This window comes from Culex pipiens, chromosome 2, assembly GCF_016801865.2.
Source record: "Culex pipiens pallens isolate TS chromosome 2, TS_CPP_V2, whole genome shotgun sequence".
Classification (NCBI taxonomy): domain Eukaryota; kingdom Metazoa; phylum Arthropoda; class Insecta; order Diptera; family Culicidae; genus Culex; species Culex pipiens.
The window spans coordinates 222952260-222973631 of NC_068938.1; the positions used below are offsets into that span (position 1 = coordinate 222952260).

General features: G+C 41.6%; 5 protein-coding genes across 7 annotated transcripts in view; 3 read left to right on the forward strand and 2 right to left on the reverse strand.

Moving 5' to 3' along the window:
• LOC120423706 (uncharacterized) overlaps positions 1 to 10518 on the reverse strand; it is a 13312-nt gene extending 2794 nt beyond the window's left edge. Inside the window, exons 1-7 of one of the 3 annotated variants that reach the window (XM_052707947.1) lie at positions 10277 to 10518; positions 9013 to 9211; positions 1645 to 1986; positions 1290 to 1583; positions 770 to 1162; positions 621 to 706; positions 519 to 557 (exon numbers count right to left, since the gene is read on the reverse strand). In XM_052707947.1, the coding sequence (XP_052563907.1) occupies positions 519 to 557; positions 621 to 706; positions 770 to 1162; positions 1290 to 1583; positions 1645 to 1986; positions 9013 to 9094 (1236 nt within the window). In that variant the 5' untranslated portion in view covers positions 9095 to 9211; positions 10277 to 10518. Of the gene's footprint in view, positions 1 to 518; positions 558 to 620; positions 707 to 769; positions 1163 to 1289; positions 1584 to 1644; positions 1987 to 9012; positions 9212 to 9957 lie in introns of all 3 variants that reach the window. The other 2 variants (XM_052707946.1, XM_052707948.1) reach the window with 2 other exon arrangements.
• Positions 1 to 21372, forward strand: part of LOC120423908 (GTP-binding protein 128up) — a 64001-nt gene that overhangs the window by 32308 nt on the left and 10321 nt on the right. The window lies entirely within an intron of this gene.
• LOC120423710 (probable prefoldin subunit 6) lies at positions 14965 to 15795 on the forward strand. Its single transcript, XM_039587616.2, has 3 exons — positions 14965 to 15163; positions 15244 to 15344; positions 15436 to 15795. The coding sequence occupies exons 1-3, from the start codon at positions 15091 to 15093 to the stop codon at positions 15643 to 15645; spliced, it is 384 nt and encodes a 127-aa protein (XP_039443550.1). The 5' UTR covers positions 14965 to 15090; the 3' UTR covers positions 15646 to 15795.
• On the forward strand, positions 16511 to 18566 carry LOC120423708 (GATOR complex protein NPRL3). The gene is made up of 2 exons (XM_039587614.2): positions 16511 to 16806; positions 16872 to 18566. The coding sequence occupies exons 1-2, from the start codon at positions 16602 to 16604 to the stop codon at positions 18518 to 18520; spliced, it is 1854 nt and encodes a 617-aa protein (XP_039443548.1). The 5' UTR covers positions 16511 to 16601; the 3' UTR covers positions 18521 to 18566.
• LOC120423709 (uncharacterized) lies at positions 18531 to 20210 on the reverse strand. The gene is made up of 4 exons (XM_039587615.2): positions 20055 to 20210; positions 19625 to 19753; positions 19039 to 19564; positions 18531 to 18982 (listed from the first exon to the last, which is right to left on the reverse strand). The coding sequence occupies exons 1-4, from the start codon at positions 20066 to 20068 to the stop codon at positions 18617 to 18619; spliced, it is 1035 nt and encodes a 344-aa protein (XP_039443549.1). The 5' UTR covers positions 20069 to 20210; the 3' UTR covers positions 18531 to 18616.

Consider the following 21372-nt stretch of genomic DNA (forward strand, 5'->3'; position numbering starts at 1 on the left):
ACGATAACAATAATTTCAAAGTTATAATTATGTAACAGTTGACATTAAAAAAACTTATTTTTTTTTGTCTACCACAATCACTATAGATCGTTGATCTACATATAGTAGCTAACATTTTAAATAACGCTATGTTAAGTAAAAAATATCAAAATGACAAAAACAGGTTTTCTCATAAAAAAGCAATGTGCAAAGTGTGGACTCAACTAATCGCTTCCTAATATTGGGAATTGTTTAGGGTCCAAAATGCACCCAAAAACCTTGTTCTGAAAATGGATCATGTCGAATCGAATTTACTTTTTTATTATTTTTTTCTGCCTTCAGCAAAGTTATAGGTTAATTGGTACTATTCAGAAAAATAGCTACACGGGAAAAATCCAGATTGTTTTGTTAGACAACAAGTATCGCGAAATGTTAGATTCCCAAAATACGTATTTTTTATTTTTGTTTTGTGTGATTTTCCGCTAGAGTTTAACTTAATTTCAGAACATTTGCTCAGGTTGAAATTGAGCTCAACTTACCTCTTCAGTCATTGTTTCGCCTTGCATTTGTACAGGATACTGTAAGAAGATATTCCGCTATTAATTTCACTAATTTAAAGTGTAGCATATTCAAACACTAACCTCTTCCCAATTGCGCGCCCATTTTCGGTGCTTTTTGAAATCAAACTGGTTATCACTTGGTGTTTCAAATTGGTCGTAGTACAGTCCTGCGAAAGAAGGTTGGGTTTACATATCTGTTTTAAATATCTTTCACTTTGCAATTGCCTTACCATTTTCGACCACCGGAAACGGTGCCATCACACAGCCAGGATAGTAGAAATTATTATAAAATTGAGCGTAATCATAACCGTTCGCGTAAGGCGCTAAGAATTGCTGCGGTGTCATCTCCTCATCATCCACCGTTTGACCACCACCATCTTCGAGACCTCCATCTGCCTTGGTCTGGTCCGAACCTTCGTTGGCACTTGCATCACTTTCGGCCAACAATCCGCCGTCGTCGGCCGTCGGCAATTCCGACTCCGTCGAACTATCCGGTTGCTGCACATCCGCACCTTCTTCGTTTTCTTCAAAAGTCTGCGACTGCGACAGGTTGTAGTTGGGAGGGTAAATGTAAGTCTGGCCACCGTTCATGTAGGAATAGCCATTACTGTCAACGGCAAACCCTGTAGATTAGACGAAATAATATTATCTCTCGTGCGAGGTGTGTCCAAGTTCCTTTCTAGATAACGACGATTCGCGTTATCTCTCGAAACATGGTTGAATGTCTTGTCAAACACGTGTTGGACCTACCGTTCATCACAAGTACTCCACTTTGGTCGATGTAGCCAAAATAGGGGTACGGCGTCGGGTACGAGTCCATGAACATGCCATCGGTCAGGTAGGTCGAGTCCGACGTGACCGATTCCGCCGTCGAGACGCTCCCACTTCCGGTGGCGATATCACTTCCATCGGTGGTCGTCGTCGTCGTTGAGGAACCATTGACGTTGTCGCTCGGGGTTGCCGACAGGTGCTTCTTTGGTCTGGACAGATAGCCCTTCTTGAACAGGACATCTTGCCGGGGAGTTGTGATTTTCGTGTATTCGTCTGAAATGGGACAAATTATCACTAGTACACTACCTTCAAGAATAACCCTCCAATAACCCACCTTCGTTAATAGTAACAGAACTGGTCTGCTCGTTTCTGACCTCGGCAGTGGAATTGTAGCTACTTCTGTAGTTGCTGCCACTGCCGCCGTAGTGAGATTTCCTACTGCTACCGGAATAGTGATGATGGGATCTACTGTAACTTCTATGGTGCGATGGCGGATAGTGATGTGAGGATGATGTGCGATAACCGTTCGAAAATGACGACGAGTTGACAGTGGTACCCCTGTCCTGATCCTCCGGCCTGGTCTGGACGTTGTACTCGGAGTTTTGCGTGGTGATGGTGGTGGCGTTACAATCATCGGAGGAAGGTTTGGTCTCCCAAGGTAGTTTGGAAGATGCATCTGAAAAAATGACACATTATTAAATTAAATTATGTAAAGAATTTCTACCTGTACTAATTACGAAGCTAACTCATCACCAAACAGAACAAATAGTCTCTTCCGTACATGCTCTCCAATTGCTCTGCACCCATTATCAAGTACATGGTAATATCCAACGGGAGCAGCAGCACTACACTGCATGATTAGAAGGTTCGTCATAACCAAGTGCATACACACGTTTTGCTTGAGTTTTGGTCGCATCACGAAGACGGTTTCACCTCAAGCAAGCGAGAGCAAACAAATCGCAGCAAAGGCAAACTATTTTCCCTACCATGGGTGGATGTTCGACATGGTAGAAGGGCCAGAGACGTGCTTCGGGTGTACTTCCCCCTCAACATTACATGGACCAACTTAGGATAATCGAACCTTCGGATAGTCGAGTCGAGTCTGGATTATATCAAGTCACGTGGTAATTTAGGCAACATGTGCTTATTTATCAATTATTTTTTTAAATAAATCTATGATTTGTTTTGTAAAAATTGGCTCAAGGTGTCTGTCTTACCCCCACCTCCCATAGCTGATTCTTTTTATTCAACTTCTAATTACAAAGAAAAATAGTTTATATTTAAATTTATTATTTTTTTGCGAAGGAAAAAAAATTAAATATTGTTTTTTTTTTTATTCTGCCCTAAGTCCTTAAGAGGCAGTATTTGTAGATTCTGCTCGGTTTGTTCTGGAGGTCGTATCGAGGTGCTCCGATTTGGATGAAACTTTCAGGGTTTGTTTGTCTATACATGAGATGAACTCATGCCAAATATGAGCCCTCTACGACAAAGGGAAGTGGGGTAAAACGGGCATTGAAGTTTGAGGTCCAAAAAACATGAAAAATCTTAAAATTGCTCGCATTTCCGTAAAACTTCATTAATTCCAACTCTCTTAAATGCACTCGAAAGGTCTTTTGAAGCCCTTCAAAATGAGCCATAGACATCCAGGATTGGTTTGACTTTTTCTCATAGCTTTTGCAAATTACTGTTAAAAATAGATTTTTTTAAAACATTAATAACTTTTGGCAACAGCCTCCAACACCCATACTCTCATAGGTCAAAAGTTAGGGAATTTCATGGACTATAAGCCTACGGTATTAACTTTTTGGCCAATCGCAGTTTTTCTCATAGTTTTACGATTTTTCTAGAACAAACATTTTACAACGTTAGTTTTTGCCCTGTAGGCCAAGAAGACGGCACTTTTTGGTCTCAAATTTTTCATATTTGGAATCCTCGGACAATTTCACGTAAGTTAGAAGTAATGGAGTTGTAATTTAGATTTAAAAAATAATTAAATAAAACATTTAGGAAAAAAGCAATAGATCTTATTTACCCAATGATCAATACGTCAAATGCTGTATCGAGTAGGCGAAAACTTGTTTTACCCCTAATCCGACAAAATGCTAAATAATATTTTTATTAATTCTAAATGGCATTTTTTACAATCAAATTCCAAATTCCAACACCTCAATATAATGTAAAATTTTCTGAGGATTCCGAATATGTCAAAATTGAGACCAAAAAGTGCCGCTATGGAGGCCTACAGGGCAAAAACTAACGTTGTAAAATGTTTGTTCTAGAAAAATCGTAAAACTATGAGAAAAACTGCGATTGGCCAAAAAGTTAATACCGTAGGCTTATAGTCCATGAAATTCCCTAACTTTTGACCTATGGGAGTATGGGTGTTGGAGGCTGTTGCCAAAAGTTATTAATGTTTTAAAAAAATCTATAGGCAATCAAACGTCAAAATTACCCCCCACTAGAGGGCGCTGAAACTTGGGGTGATGTTTTCATTATAACCTACAGCGAGTAAATTGGTTTGAAATTTGAAATTGTTTTATTTCATCATAAAATCGACATTAAAAGCAAATTATACCATTTTCAGGTAAGAAATAAATAGCTTAATTGATATAAACGAAAATATTTTTGTGATGGCCGATTTAACCTGTTCATTATCTGATTCAAAATAAGGGAATGTTTTAATCAACCAAAACCTAACTAATCAATTGAGAATGTAGATTATTCAAGTGGACAAATATTTTTTAAAGTCACTTCTACCATAAAAGCAAAGCTCTGCTTGAAAAATGGTAATTGGAATGATTTTCAAAATTTGCAATCTAACCTCATTCTCGCGTTTTCAATCCGGATCTAAGAATTTTCAATGAAAAAGGCAACTTAGCAAAAAAATCAAAAAGTCAATCGATAGAACTTTTTATTTCTTACCTCCTGTTAACTTTATTTTATTCCAAAAGATCAATTTTCTTTTAAAAAACCTTAAAATAGTTTTCACTCGCCTTTGCACTTATCGCGCAAAAACGTAAACGTAACCTTGCACCAAAGTTCTCCTACTCGAATGTAGGTGGCGAATCGAGTTTTTAGCTTTGGTTTTGGGGGCCTATTTTTAACAGTAATTTGCAAAATCTATGAGAAAAAGTCAAACAATCCTGGATGTCTATGGCTCATTTTGAAGGGCTTCAAAAGACCTTTCGAGTGCATTTAAGAGAGTTGGAATTAATGAAGTTTTACGGAAATGCGAGCAATTTTATGATTTTTCATGTTTTTTCGACCTCAAACTTCAAAGCCCGTTTTACCCCACTTCCCTTTGTCGTAGAGGGCTCATATTTGGCATGAGTTCATCTCATGTATAGACAAACAAACCCTGAAAGTTTCATCCAAATCGGAGCACCTCGATACGACCTGTTTCACATCGGTGAAAAACTCGCTCTTAATGATCAATTCACAGTACCGTAAAACGGGGCGACTTTGATCGGCTTGCGATTTTTCTGCAAAATGAAGAGTACAATTAAAATACGTACGGAATGGTTTAGAATCATACTGACCATAGTAGAGAAGTCTTGAAAGTACCTCAAAAAGAACTTTTCATAAAATTTTCAAAAGTTTAAAAAGTTAGTTAACTATAGTTAAGAAAATGTTGATGAAAGTCATTATTTTAAACATCTCAAAGTGTCATGATTTTCTCAATGAACATGATTTTGAATCGGAAAACGGAATGAATTTTCGGATTCTTTGGACAATTTTCCACTCGGAGAAGGTTATAAGTTTGTAAACAATAAATAATATGTGTTTTTGAAACACAATTTGAAAAATCTCCAAATTTATAGGCAATTTCAGTTGAACAAATTTCATGTCAAATGTGAAAACTTGTGATTCTTGTTTAGATTTCAGTATAAAATGCAATATAAATCGATAATTTTATAAACAAAACTAGTTTTAACAAATTTCAGGAAAAAATCCATATAAACTTAGTTAACTAATTATAAGCATCGATTTTTTTTTCTTAAAAACTATATCAGGTACTTAAGTGATGGTACATTTGTAACCAGTGGGTGTGTTGTGGGAGAATTCCGGTGACACAGAGGCAGGGGAGTACGTGTGTTCGTGGATAGTGAGACGAGTCGGTTTATGTCTCCCGTGTACGGACGCAGCCATTTCCGTACTAAAGCGCCTATAAAGAGGAGCAGTTCTGCTAGCCACCACCAGAGGGCCGAGGATCAACGAATGGGCGGCCATTGGGGGTGGCGAAACTGATGATGATGATGGGCGGGTTTTCCAGGATTCGCCGGATCAGAGGTTCGCGGGATGAGGCCCGGATTTTCATCGGCCATTTGCCCGGTGTATTGAAGTGCGACAAGTCGCGAAAGCCGTCGTAGCTTCGTCTACAGCTCGACGGAGTGTTGTGAAGTGCCAGTGCCAGGAAGCGGTCAAAGGACTTCACGGAGGACAGAGGAGACTGGGAGAAGCGAGAACTCCAGGAACTCCAGGTAATTCCCCGCGAACCCTCCAACAACCCTGATCCGTGCCGCGAGTGACCAGACTAGATAGGACCGCCATTACAATCCCCCCCCCCCTCATCTCATCCACAGAACCCCTTAGTCTAGGACTAAAGTTCGCGTAGCTTCGCTACGGAACATCCCCCGGTTCGGTCGTGGTTCCACCCAACATCCGTGACCGCGAGCGTCACCGTCTACCGTCGTCAATTGCGGTATCGACGAGCAGCGACTAGCCGACATCGCTAGGTCGTCTGCGTCCTCCATTTTGGAAACCCCCGAACCACAAGCCACACCGAAGACCTGCCCTACCACGACAATCCAGCGCCGGAAACCGGGCAAGTCCCACAGAGCTTCGGTGACGTGGAAGCTCGAGTCCGTCACCACACTCGAGGGCGCTAGGGCAGGCACACGAAGGGGTCAGCGAAGACTGCAGCAGCAACCACAACGACGCCGGGACGCCGGCGAGTTCAACGTCCACCCCCAGGCCAGCGAGCAGCAGAACGAGACGGCCGGAGGTTGGTTCCGGAGATCCGGAAGCAGAGCAGCGGCAGGCGTAGCTGAGGGGCCCCGAAGAGAAGTACCACCCACGAAACAGAAGAGAGTGAAAAGGTAGGAGATAGCCAGTAAGGAAGTGGGTTAGGGAAAGGACAGGTAGAGAAGGTAGCCGTGAATAAAGTGACGTCAACAAGAATAAACCGAGGAGTTTACCTTGAAGCGACACATTGTGTTTTCCTGCCTCGTGAGCATGAGCGCATGCCGACCCTTGAGAGAAATTGGGAGTCATTCGGACCTCCCACAACCCTCACTGAGTTTTATGCTTCGATGCCCTTGCCTGGTAGCATGTAACTCTAAGGCCGCGCAAGACGAAAGTTACACATTCAACGTACACATAAAGTTTTAACATCTTAAATATGATTTTAACAAGAAAAACTATGACTATCAAAGTCACCCTGGAATTCGAACAAAGAATTTTTAACGTAACTATTTTTCTAAACACTATTGAAATTTTTTTTTCCAAAATACTGCATGGACCTTACCTGTTGGAAAATATTCCAAAAACAAATTGAAATCCTATCAAAGTCACCCCGGTTTACGGTACAACAAGTTAGTGTAAAATCGCATGCAAAAGCACGCACATCACCTTTGTGAGCAAAAGCATGCTATATTAAATGAGAAAACGCATGACTTTGATATATAAAACAAAACACCAAAAACAATTTTGAACCAATTTTTAATCTTCAAAAAACATTGCAAGGGGAGATCTTTTAATTTTATCGAAGACCTTTGGTTTGGTGATTTTACTTGTTTCGTGTCGTCCTGTTAATGAACTGAAAAATTGATAATTTTTTAGAAAACTTTGGTTATGCTGTTTATGCTTAAAATCCCTATTTTTATGCTCAAAAGTATTCAGTAATTTAGGTTTGGGACCATCCATAAACCACGTGGACACTTTTTTGGGAATCTGTTACCCACCCCCCCCCCCCCTTCGTGGACAATTGTCCATACAAAAAAAAACTTTTTTGTATGGATCGTGGACAATCGCCATACCCCCCCCCCCCCTAAAGTGTCCACGTGGTTTGTGGATGGTCCCTTATGCCCAAGCATTGTTTAAACAAAAAAAAAAACATGCAAAAAAATGACCAGAAAAAAAATTAACAAAAAGTCAAAAGACAGTAAATGGACAGTCCTTATACTACAAAGAAAAACAATATTAATTTTTACTATTCTAAAAAAATACCAAACTTAAACTTAGCTCAGACAGTCACAAAAACAATTGCAAAATCTTCCTGTTTGTATTTGATGCTACTATGCTAAAAAAAATGCTACTCTTTTCAACATCCACAAAAACTTTTGAACAAATTAACCAAACTTTACAGTTTTCTTGGATCAAATCCTAAGGTCTAAGATGAAAAGTAAAAAAGTTCATTGCAACGTGAAAAATTGCTCTTAATTTTTTTGATAAAGAATTTTTAAAAATATTAAAATCCTTTCAAATTTGGATACTTTCAATAGAGTGCTGCACGAGACGAAAGTTTTTGTAATTTAATATTTATTGTAAAAATAGCAGCTAAAAAGGCTTAAGTAATTGAAGCGAGCTGATTTAGAGAAACTTTGGGATTGTTTCCCATGGAAGATTAGTTTGTAGGAGTTTGTGAAATATGAGGAAAAAGAATTCGATCAAACGGAAAAACAATTAATGAGACAAAGAGGAAGTTTATTACTCCTTCCATCAAACAAAAACCTTTTCTGAACCAGATATGTCTAAATATCAGTTTCAGACTTATAACAGAACACTGTCCGTCTCAAATCATTCGTAAATGGTCTTAGTCATAAATAAATACATAAAAAGCAGTACAATCTTAAGAAATCAATGTTTGTGAAAATATATTGCATTATTATTTTTAGAATAAAAACAGAGAATGAAAATCAGTATTTTAAAATAGTTCATGATTTACATTAGGAAAAAAACATTCAAAAACAAATTTGAAGAAAAAAAACAATAATAATGCATTCACTCGGCTTTTAATGTTATGAAAATGTGATTTGTCTCAGAACCAAAATAAATGCAAAGCAATTAAAATGTACTTATTTTTTTGTATTTGCTTCATAGCTACTTAATACAAGATGCCTTCGCAAGTTATCGATATTTTATGCCGTGCTTTATGGTAGAATGACATTATTTTTTTTAATTCAGTAATTATTTCTTGTTTGGGGTGCCTCGGCCCCTAAGACACACCTCTGCCCGTCAAGTAAATCTCAGAAGCTCAACTCGCGGCCAAATAATTAGAAGAACCAACAGAGGCCCAAATTATCTGGAACCTCCTCATCAACTCCTCACACACTCTATCTTGTATTTGCCTTGCATCACACACAGTCACACATCATGCTGCTGCTACAGTTTTCTCCAGTTTGACTTATTTTTTCCACTTTGGGATAGCGCGATAGACGACGACGATGACCATGTGATATTGGTTGGTTGGTTGCGGCGAGATATTTCTAGGTTCCGCGGTGCGGTGACACGCGGTTCTTCTCCGGCGAAAAGCAACACAAAAAAGGGAACTTTTTAGAAAATGCCAGCATATGTATGTGTCTTGATTGACAAGCCAACTCAACCAACGGGAGAGAAATGCAAATAAGCCGACGACGAGGACAAGAAGTAACTCACTAACCGCCAAGAATAGTGTTTAATTTTAAACTTTCCGTTCACTTACCGGCTTCTTTCTCGGTTGGTGGAACCGTCGTTGCCATCGTCAACAGGACCCATTTCGTTTTCTTCCTGGCACCCTTCGCCATTGAGTAAAAACCGCCGCTGCTGGGGGTGGTGGTGGTGATGGAAGGTTATGGGATCCCAGGAAGCAAAAAAAAAGGACTACTCCTTCTAGTCGATGTGTCCTGCCTATCGATTTCAATCTGCAAGCGAGCCGAGAAAGACGGATTTTCTTCTTTAGAAATTGGAACAAAAAATCACTTGACCCGATCTTCTTGCTAGAGATAGACACAATGTCTGAACAATTATCAGTAATTACATTTGCCTCTAACTATATATGCACAATCACACACAGCACAGTCACTGCTATTTCCCTCACTCTCTCGTTGAAAAGTTCCATTCCCGTCGTCTGTAGTTCAGATTGCATAACCGGCGCGCGGACGCCGCGCCGCCAAGTGTGGAAACTCACGTGCCTCGTGATGCTTCACAAATCCAATCCAAACCACGCGGCGACGAACTTTGCCAAAAAGTTGCTTCTTCACACTGGCGACCACCGATCTAGTAGTCTGCGGAACTATCTAGCAATTTTCACTGCTTTTGTGTGAGAGTGTCCTGGGCCTTAGTCCTTAACAGTTAGAACTTTGGTTCCATGTTCAGCATGGGTTGTAACTCTTAATGGTTCCGACAAAATGTTCCTTTCACGAGTCCCTTTGGCACGACGATGTTTTCTTCCTTACTCGCCCAACTTCAATCAGCTGTGTTATGTAATTTGGAAAATGCAATAGCAAAACTTTCTCCTTCTCTCTTCTCTTGGGTAGGATTTTCCGGCGCTACAGGGGGAAAACGTAGTTTGTTCCCTTTTCCAGAATGATCTGAGCCCACCCAAATGGGATGATGACTTTGCAATATTATAATCAATAGAGGATGTTCCACTTTTGGGCCTTCCTACCTGATTTCAAATAATGCTCGCGTTTCGCGTCGCTCGAGCACTCGATTAGCTTAGTAAGATGAGGTCTGCCTTGTTTGGTCCTGTGCTAATCAAGTCAGACGACGACGACGCTCTTGTGATTGTTAAATAGTTTAAATATGATGATTAAATTCGTAAAACGCGGACTCGGTTTGACTTGGCTTGGTGTGGTACAGAAACAAGGTCCTACTTCTAGCTATTCGAGCACAATAAAACACACAACTCGCGTTTTCCGGAAGTACGGTCGAACATTGAAAAAATCGTCGATCGGTGCAAAATCGCTTGCAAAATCGATACACACATATTACGCGATAAGGGTGATATTATTCTCTCATGTATATATCAACTATCGAGGACACTAGGCCATATCCCGCGTGTCCTGCCTGTTGTCCCACAGGGCACCCACGGCACAGTTCACGGTTCGCAGACCAGGTGATTATACAACACCTTCTTCCTCTCCCTCAGTCTGACTTGGGCGGTGAGAAAATTTTAGTCTTGACGACGACTACGGCAACCGACCACGACATGTTAAACACTGAATGCTATTTCAGTATACGGCCCGCTTCGAACCCACCAACCAAACTCGCTCTCTCAAATCATCATCGTCAACGCGGTGCTCTTTTCTCTCGTTTCCATGCCCTTAGAAGAACTGCACTTGCACATTCTTGCCCAAGCACTCAAACGAGATTCGAACCGGAGCCCTTTTGAATGGCAATCTTGCTCTTTACCGCTGCAACGCAATGTCCTCATCAAATTTAAAAAAAAAATACGCGAGCGTCACAAAATCTCTCAATCCTAGCAACCGGCTTTTTTCTGTCCGGTCTCTTTGATTTGGGTGCAAGCACATTGAAGATTCTCTCAGCTCAACGCGATGATACGAGTGCACGAAAAGAACTCGCCTATTTCACCATTTCAACTCAATGTGTTATCACGCGGAGTCCAGTCCCATCGGTGTGATAACGTAAGGTGAGAAAGTAACTCGAACGCTCTGGCGATGATCCTTGTAAAATCGTTTACTCTCTCGCAGTATACGGTTTGGCTTGGCTCTCGGAGCGTCAAGGTCAAGGATATCGTGAGATGTGTGAGATGCACGACGTTACGTTACAAGAGATTTGTTTCAGGTCAACGGTCCGCGAAGATTTGCATCTTTTTTTTCGCTCTCTTTCATTTTGCTAGAATGAGTCAGCTCAGAGTGGGTATCCTTAATTAAGTTATTTAATGTTGATGCGTATTGCTATGTTTAAAAAAAACTAAATATAGGTTTGACCTAAATTAATAAATTAATTAATAAATAACAACTCTAGTTTGTATAAGTAGTCAAGACGGATAATCAGAGAATAACTGTTAAAAAAAGACAACCGAGAGAGTTCAATTCGCATTATATGCGAGATGCACGATTGTTTGGTAATTTATAAGGATTTGAATGCATTCCGTCAAACAATTTCTATAAGCAATTCTCCCTGATTGTCGAGCTTAAGTATAACCCAGGCTTGCCACAACGTACATTCCCCACGAAAACAGCATGATTCGAAAAAAAAGTTCTCCGATCGGGCTCAAAATTTTTCTGGGGGTTCCTTGGCCGAAATAATTAAACCCGTATTTTTTGTTTGGCCATTAGGGTGACCTATGCCGTGATAGGGTGGTCCAAAAAATCGCATTTTTTGTCTTTTTTCGCAAAAACCACATTTTTCAAAAAATCATAACTCCGCGCCATTTCATCCGATTTTAGCTGTCTTAGACGCAAAAGAATGGTGATTAGTTTGGCTACTTGAGAAAAATAGTAAGAAGTTTCAAAAATCTAGCTTAACATTTGAAAAGGTCGTATGAAAACATAAAATGCTGTTTTGAAGGTCTCGGGACCAAAGAAAATATTTTTATCGGATTCCTCGGAAAATTTTACATAACATATAAAAAAATGGTGAAGTTATGTTTTCGATACTCTGAGATACGGTTTTCTGAAAATAAAAACTGGGTTTTTCGACGCGCCACGCGCAAAAATGGGAAAATTACGAAAACGAGCAAAAATCGACTTTTTTTATAAAACTGCGACCTATACATGTTAGGATACCAAAATTTTCGTAATTGAAATACGCAACTTTTGGTACCCTAACATGTATAGGTCATCGCTGAAATTTTCAAGTTTACCGCAGTTTTAGTAAAAATAGTCGATTTTTCCGTTTTTGTCAATTTTCCATTTTTGCGCGTGGCGAGTCGAAAAATAGTTTTTATTTTCAAAAAACCGTATCTCAGAGTATCGAAAACATAATTTCACCATTTTTTGATATATTATGTGAAATTTTCCGAGGAATTCAATAAAAATATTTTCAGAAATAAGCTCTTTGGTCCCGAGACCTTCAAAACAGCATTTTAAGTTTTCATACGACCTTTTCAAATGTTATGCTTGCAGGCCAAGGATTGATACCTAAGAGCATGCAATGGCACTGACCTTGTTGCGTGCTCTTCGGTTGACGTCCACGTAAGGAACATCCTGGAAGGAGCGTAACTAACTACATCCGTAGTTCTGTTAGATCATCCGAATTATCTTGATCAGAACAGTATAGCTCTGGTTCCTTGCGAGTGTCCTATTTTCTTACCTCCACGTTGGCTTGGTTTTCATGATGACCTAGCTGGTGGCCTGTGGAAACGGATCGTAAACCTTTGACCACCGCGGGTCAGAGTCGAGACGGCTAAAAGAAAGGGGCGCGACAATGTGGGAAAGGGAAGCAATTTGTGATTGTAGACGGTATTGTTTTGATTCGCAGTATGTTGAGTCAACTGCTGTGGATGTACCTGAAACATCGCATGGCGAATTCATTTATTTTAATAATTCTTTATCTGTCCTATAAATTATCATTACTATAATCTAAGCTTGTTTTGTATCTCTATTTATTAACTATTGTCTAATTTTACATCTAATACATCTAGCTTCTTTTTTTTTATTCTTCAAAATACGCTCATCATTCTCTTACTATTGATACTTGATTTTTATAAAATAAATTCTCTTTTACTGTCTATTGTTTTCAATCTTCACCCTTTTTTTCAAACAAGTGAGGTTTGAGCCCTTACTCAATTTATGGAATGGTTAAAGGATTAACACAAATATTACTATTGTATTTTTGGTAAACTTTTATAACATGCTTAGGACCAAAAATTGTAACAAAACACCGCGACAAAAGAAATAGCAACAGATAAACAGACTCAACAATAGGTAAGATTTCAGGAGAAAACAATACACAGTAAATAACAATTAGTTTTTAAATTCAAACTAAAAATAAAACAGTTTTTGCTTTAATGAAAGTTGATAGGCACACTATAAATGGTTAGGCGCTTATACTTACATCAAACCCTACGTAATGTACCACCCCCGGCCGAGTTAAAATGCGTAACCGGAAAAGAAGGTGTGCATGCCTGGCACGAACACTCAAAGCGTGTTCTAGCGTGCTGCTCGTACTGACCCAGAGCAAGGGTGAGATGTAGGTGTAAGGGCAGTGCGTGTTCGTCGGGAACCTAGTGCATAAGATCGGTCATGGCCCGTTCTTACACTGAAAATTGCGAATTGTGAATTGCGAACCTTTTCAAATGTTAAGCTTGATTTTTGAAACTTTTTACTATTTTTCCTAAATATCCAAACTAATCACCTTTCTTTTGCGTATAAGACAGCTAAAATCGAATGAAAAATGACGAGAATTGCGATTTTTCGGACCACCCTAACACGGCATATGTCACCCTAATGGCCAAACAAAAAATACGGGTCTAATTATTTCGGCCAAGGAACCCCCAGTAAATTATTGAGCCCGATCGAAGAATTTTTTTTCGAATCATGCTGTTTTCGTGGGGAATTGCTGTATATTTAAGCACATAAAAAAACGAGTATAACTCTCGAACTAAACATTATTTTCCCAAACCAAACCAGTCAAAAGTTATGGAAAATGTTATTCTTTTTGTTACAGAAATTCATCCGTTGATTAATTGCTGAATTCTTATGAAAACAATTATTTTGAGCTTTGAATGTGTGTTCAAATATCTTTACGTGTGACAACGCTAAAGTAATTAAGAATTTGTTTAAAACAAGAAAATGAAAAAATACGTTTATTTTTATTTTTTTGTGATTTCATTAACCTTCGGATAATCGAACTTCAGATAATCAAATCTGGGCTGTAGTTGAGATTTGAATATCTATTTTTTTAAATTCTTAAAAATTTGAAAAAAATCTTTAAAAACTTATAAAAAAAAATATCTTTGAATTTTTTAATTTTTTGAAATTACATATTAAAAAATTTCAAATCTTTTGTTTTTTTAAACCTTAAATTTTTTTTGTTAATTTTTTTATTTTTGAGTTTATTGGATTGTATCAGACAATAAATAAATCTTGAGTTTTTTTAACAGGTCCACGTTTATTTTTTTTTGCTTTTTGGATGTTGATTTCTAAATTAATTTAACAAAATAACTTTGCGGCCTTTCTTGACAGAAAAAAACCCTACATGACTGCTCGCTCGTCAATTTTTTTTTGCTCTAAAATAAAAAAAAAATATCAAAAATGGTTTATAATCTTGTTTTTTTTTATCGTTGTGCATGGATTAAATTTTGTTTTTTTCTTTATCGTTGTACATAAAAATAATACGATATACAATTTACAATTGCAAGGGGAGCGTTCTTTTATTACGTAACGCGAAAAATTGGACTTTTAGACCCCCTCCCCCCCCCCTCGTAACAAAATTTCCATACAAATTTTAAAAATTTTGTATGGAGCGTAACACGGCCGCCGACCCCCCCTCCCTCCCTACTGCGTTACGTAATAAAAGAACGCTCCCAAGGGGACCAAAGTGTTGATCCATCAAAAAATGTTGTCCTGCCTTTTTACTTTTTGCGTTTAAATGAAACCTCTCAACCAAAGTGTCTCGCCCCTCTTCATCATGTTTTACTCATCAAGACAACTCGCCTCGCATAACCAACCATCATCCGCCATCTGTCAGAGATTGACAAACACACTCGCGAGGAACGAAAACTCAAGTCGTCTTCTTTCCAAATCGCGGTCATCGCCATAGGAACTTTGCCAGTGTTAATTTTGCATTTTCCTGCATTGAATCGTCCAGATTATCGCGTAATTCAACCAAAATGGACAAAGAAACTGCGGTCCTCCAACGTCGCCTCGAGTCCGAGCTGAAAAACTACAAAGACGCCCAGAAAGGTAAGCCAAAATGTTCCGGGCGAGTCGCCCCCACCCGGCAAAGGTTATTAATACGGGAAGGGAATTTCATCCTTTTACAGAATTTAACAAACTGGTCCAACAGCAGCAGCTTCTCGATGGCCAGTACAACGAGAACAAGAACGTTTTGGAGGAACTGCAGCTGCTGAAGCCGACCAACACGGTGAGGGTTGATTTTGAGTTGGATTTTGTGCATTTTTGATGAACATGTGTGTTTCTTCTTCCGCCCCCACACACTACTCCCCGTTCCGCAGGTGTACAAACTGTACGGTCCGGTGCTGGTGAAGCAGGAACTGGAGGAAAGCAAACAGAACGTGACCAAGCGAATCGAGTATATTAACAAGGAGCTGAAAAAGTGCACCGACAACATCCAGCAGCTGGAACAGAAGCAGGACAAGTACCGGGCAAATCTGCAGAAGCTGCAGCGCCAGTACCAGAGTCAGATTGCCCTCACCAAGCCTTAATGTTTTTTAAGCGTCCCCCTCTCATCGATGATTGTGTATTTTGCGCGCTTTCCGCTACGGCTTAGCACCTTAATGATTCATTGTAATGCATTATCTATCTAACTATTACTCGGAAAATAATAACAAGTGAAAAGAAGTAAAAACACCAGACTGGGAAGTGTTTTTTTTGTTTTCCACACCCCCACATGGAATCTGGAAATGTGAGCACTTTTATCGACCAAACCTTCACTATACTGGGAATTAGGGCAACGTACGGTTATTCCCGAAAGGAATCGGAACTCACTCTATGCAAAACGTGTGGGTTTAGTAAAGTGGGTCACAGTTTGTTCAATAGAGATCAAAATTATGCCAGTTGGACATGATAGCTCTGATTATTAAATTTTCGTTCAAAAAAACATGGTTCAGACCAGGTTTGGCCCGCAGATCTTTTTGATTAGCAAGTTAGCACCACACACTTTTTTGGGAAAGTTGTAGAGCACCTGCAACAAAATTTAATGTTCTAAAACAGCGTGAAACGTGTACCTGTTGTTTATTAAGCCATCAAAAATAAAAATCCATGCACATTCCCATACAAAATTGAATCGCTTTGCGCAATTTGGTGACTTTACCAAGCGTTCCCAAACTTTGGGCAGAATTGTTTAGGACGAAAAACGAATAAAGGTGAGGTTAAATTTTGTTCGGCCAGCAAATTAAATGTTGCTGGTGTGCGTACGCGAAATGCATAAGCCAAACCAACAGTTTACAGATTTTTGCAACCTCAAAAAATCTGCAAAATGTACACATTCAGCGGGTCACCCTAATCAAAGTGCATCGAGAAATGCTGCAAGTTGCATGCAAGACGCAGTTTGTTTTGACATCAGCTGATTTTGGTAAACAAATGAGAAACGGTTTTGCGAGCAGATTCGTTTTCTCTTTAGTCCCGTTATCACTGCCGAAGCTGATAGCGAAAGCAAAAGATGGAAGTGACCCCGCTGAGCATAATCCTGGTCAAATCGGACAGCAAGGGCGACCGGCTGCTGTTCCGGTACCCGTTCAACGTGTTCAACGGCACCCAGTTCCAGACGAGCGTGGCCCCGGCCCGGAAGACGCCCTACTCGATCGTCCACAACGGGGACGACGTCCTGCAGAATGCGCCGCCCATCGTGTCCAATATTTGCTTTGGTAGGGTTGATGTTGTGTCTTTTTGGGATTTAATTATGTACGATTGATTTTTTTTTCTTCTCCAGATCAACTGTACGGAATTTCGGACGACGTGCTGGCCACGCTGTTTGCCGTCAAGTCGGAACTGTGCAATCAGAAGTTTGAGCTGAAGGTCAACGACGTCCGGTTCGTGTCGCATCCGACGCTGGTGAAGGTGGACGGAGGGGAGGATCAGAAGAACACGTCGTACTTCCGGATTAATATTGTGTTTGCGTTGCACGCCCAGGCCAGCTATTCGATCGTCAAGTGTTACTACGAGTTGAGCAAGCGGATCGGGGTGGCGTTGTTGTACGAGGAACGGCGCGTGGCCTATTTGTCGAACGAGATGAAGCAGATGGTGGCGTGTATGGACGAAGCTACGGCCGCGGTGCAGGAGCATGACCAGACTGGGAGTGGGAATAACAATGCGTTCGATACAATCTTGAAGGATTGTACGTTGGCACAGTTTATCAAAACGATCTACCACGATCTGTGCACGACGGGACTGCTGAACGTGACGTTGAATGATTCGGTAACATTGAGTTTTTGTTTGCCACAAAAGGCGTATCAGTTTCACAAGAAGGGTGTGGTCGTTGAGCCGGAAGCTATTGACAGGTGCCTGCATGCGCTCAAGCCGTATCACGGAATGCTGCTGTTGGTCGATCCGTCGGAATTGCTGGATTGTGTGCCTCCTTCCGGGGCACGAATGTTGCTGCAGCTTATCGAAGCGTACAACCCGTTGAAGAGTCTGCAGAACATGGCGTCGGACGCCGATCTGTTGATTGAGAACGTGTATCAACTGGTTGGCCACTTGGTGTACTGGGCCAAAGCGACCATCATTTATCCACTCTGCGAGACAAACGTCTATGTCATTGCTCCGGATGCTCAGCTGAATATTCACTCGAATCTCCCGGACAAGTTCGCCACCAAGTTTCCCGGCATGTCGCTATTTGAGGTAATTAGCGACTTTTCCCTTCCGACATCGATTGGCCACCTCACAACGCCACTCCAACACCCGGCACGGCAGGGACGACTGGCCCAGATGGTTCTGTGGATGCTCCAGAACCACCTGTTGATGCAACTTCACACCTATGTTCAATTTATCGCCGCGTACGACGACGAGGAAGATTCATCCGGGTCCTGTCGATCGCTGGACAAGATCATTCAGAACGGAACTGCCCCGGAACAGCCAGCCCAGCCCAAGATCAACGTTTGCAGTTCGCTACCGGCGACTTCCAGCCAACCACTGGCCGTTCCAATCAACCGGAAGCACTCACTTTCGGAGGAGTTATTCCCGGACAGTCTAACCCTTGCGTCGACCACTTCCAACACGCGACCTTCGTCCGCCAGTCACCGGTCCAACCGGACAACGACCTCCAGCACGGACAACGACGAAAGTATAGCTTCTATGGAGGACGAGGACAAAATTAAGCGCCTCCTGTCGGCGTTCGACGAGTGTGACCGGCGGGCCATCCTTAAAATACCGGCCGCGTCCAATCCGGACGACTTGGCGCTGATGGTACGGCTGTGGCAGGCCGGATATTTCAAGGGCGAGCACCACCTGGAAGAAATTATGTACTTTGAAAATCTACGCCGCTCTCAGCTCCTCCAGCTGGTTGACAAATTCCGAGACGTGTTGACCATCTACGAGACGGAAGATCCGGCCATCGCCAGCCTGTACACGGTGCCACAATGAGAGCAAAATGTAAGTAGCAACAATAAAAAAACTTTATTCGAAAAAATATCGTATAGCGCTGGTGCCGCCGGAAGGACTCTTCGAAAGCCCCCTTCTCTATGCCTTGAACGTTGGCACGCCCTCGAAGGTACAGCCAGATCTTTGGATGATTTGCCGTGCGGCCCAGATGCCACACTTGATGCAGGTCTCGTAGCTTTCGTGCTGCACCAGCTGGGCAAGGAAACCGCCCACGAAGGCATCGCCCGCCCCGTTGGTGTCCACGATTTGTTCCGTCGCAAGCTTCTCCACCGGATATTCGGCAATTTTACCGTCCTGGATCAAGAGGACAGGATCGCTGCCCTGAGTGATGATCACAACCCGACCGCGGCCACTGTTTTGCTTCGGCAGGGCCGCCATCTTCAGCCCGATTTCCTTCAGATCTTCCGTACCCAGCTCCTGCTTCTCGGCAAAGGCCAACGCTTCCTGGAAGAACAATCGTAAAATTAAATTTGCTTTTTCAAGACCAGATCTTAACTCACAGTTTCATTGCCAAAGATGATGTCAATGTATGGGAACACCTGGTCCAGGTTATCCTTGAAAAACTGCGGAATGAACGGCGCGCTCAGGTTCATCATAAAGGGCCGATCCTGGGCCAGGGCGCGCTTGGCCACCAGCAAGATGCTCTCCACACTGACCGTCAGGAAGAAGCCGGAAATGTAAAAGTATTCGGCCTCCTTCAGGTACTTTTCGTTCTCCGGTGTGGTCAAGTGGTCCACGGTAAAGTTGTTGGCCGCGGCCAGATTCGCACACAGACTGCGCTGCGTTCCCGTAATCAAAACGGCACAGGTTCCCGTGGGCGTCTCCTTACAACGCTGGTACTGCACGTTCACCCCATCGCTGGAAGCCTTCTCCGACAAAATCTCCGAGTATTTGTCCTGGCCGACGCACCCAAAGAACACGGCTACCTTTGGCCGCTGCAGAATCCACTGCGCCACGCGGAACGAATTCTGGACACTTCCTCCGGCAATGTACTCCGCTTTGTACTTTTCAATCAACTCATTATAACTGAAATGCAAGAAAACCGTTAATCATCATGATGTGGGACAATTAATCAGCAATAATTACATCGGCATGTGCTTGTCCTCGGCCAGAATGGCGTTATTTGGCAGCATGTCATACTTGGCAAGGAATTCGCTCTCCACGGTGGCGGAAATGTCCAGCAAAGGATTGCCACAACCAAGCAAAAGTCCGTCCCTGAAACAAACAAGATTATCATCCCAACACCAACCTTGACCCCTCTCCGAGCGGAAGCGGGATCGTGCCAAAGCACTCAACAACTACTTCTTTTGTGCTCTAAATTAGCCTAATCACAGATTCGCTTGAAGTGCAAACCTCTTGACCCGAAGGCCACTTATCAACTTCGTGTGCTAAGAGAACATCGTCGTCGCACACATTCAAGCACGTATCTATCTATCTTCTCTCTAACCTCGACCTAAGCTAGTTCTAATCCTAAACTTAACCCCCCTCCGAAGACGAGTTATGAAATGAATCTCACCTCAGGTTTGCCATCGTCGCCCTCTGTTCTTATCAATACTCAAAAGTGTGATGTAGAGTTCCAGAAGCACCTTCTCCTCCAAAAAAAATGCGTCTGCCCGGCAGGGATGCTGTGTTGTTACTGGACCGCTGGACACCGGACGGAGCTACACGATCTGGCCACACTGAAAGAAACCAACATTGCATTCTCAAGTGTTTTTTCACGTGAGAGTCTCAAAAAATCAACACAATAAATTCACGTGTTTTTCTTTTGACCTACACATGTTTAGCGTTTCAAATGGTTGTGAAAATCATTAAAAATCAGCTGATCGCTATCGAAAGACCTTTCACTCATTTCTCGCATGCTGTTCACTTCATATTGAAATGAAATCCACTTGGATTTGCCCCATTTGACATTTCCTTTGATTTCGAGGTGAAAAACACGTTAGATTGAAATGATTTGATTATGAAAGCGTGTGGCGAAAAAATCTTCATTTGTAAGATAGCTACGGCCGATGGTGGTGCGAAATTTGCTGTTCGGAAGGAAATATTCTTTTGCCAGCAAATTTCCATCGTTATTTTTTTAATATTTGTGCGCTGGTGGTAAGTAAAAACACAAGAAAACCAAACAATTGATTTAAACTAACTCACAATATTTTTCAGAGGATCAGGTTCCGGCCAGTTGTCTTCCTCGGAAACTGCTCGATCCGGAGCTGTTAGTCTGGACGAAAGAATACAAGCGGTGTAGCGGTGTCTAGAGATTCACCCTGGACATCAAGGGCGGGCTACGAATCCGCCAGCTGCTGGATCAAGAAGTGTTAGATGGTCTTGGGCACTTGTCATTTTGGAACCTGGCCCGCATTCTTAAACGCAGCGTATCAGTGAAAGTTCAATCAGTTTAGTGAAGTGATGTATCATTACATGAGAGTTTTTGATTTTGGTAAAATAAAACACAATTATGATTAAAAGCGTGAAATAAATTGAATAAAAAATAAAATAAATAAAACCAATTTTTTTAAACACCTAAATACCAATTGAAAACCATTTGATTTACACTGTAGCAATTGTGTTTTTTTGTCGCAAAAAATGAAGAATTTGCCTTTCCGTGCACCAAAAGTTGCACGCAAGCAACCCCCCTCGTTCGTCGACACAGCACAGATCGACGAAAAAAGCTTTGACGGCGCACCAGTCAAAGTGACAGCTGTCCGCGAACTCAAAACGAGCTGCTCACAGCAGCACATCAAATTCCGGTCTTTTTGATCGTCGTCTGCTGAACGGTGCGCACGCACCTGCGGTTTTGCTGCTCGCCGGCCGACGCCAAGTGCCGCACAAATTATCAA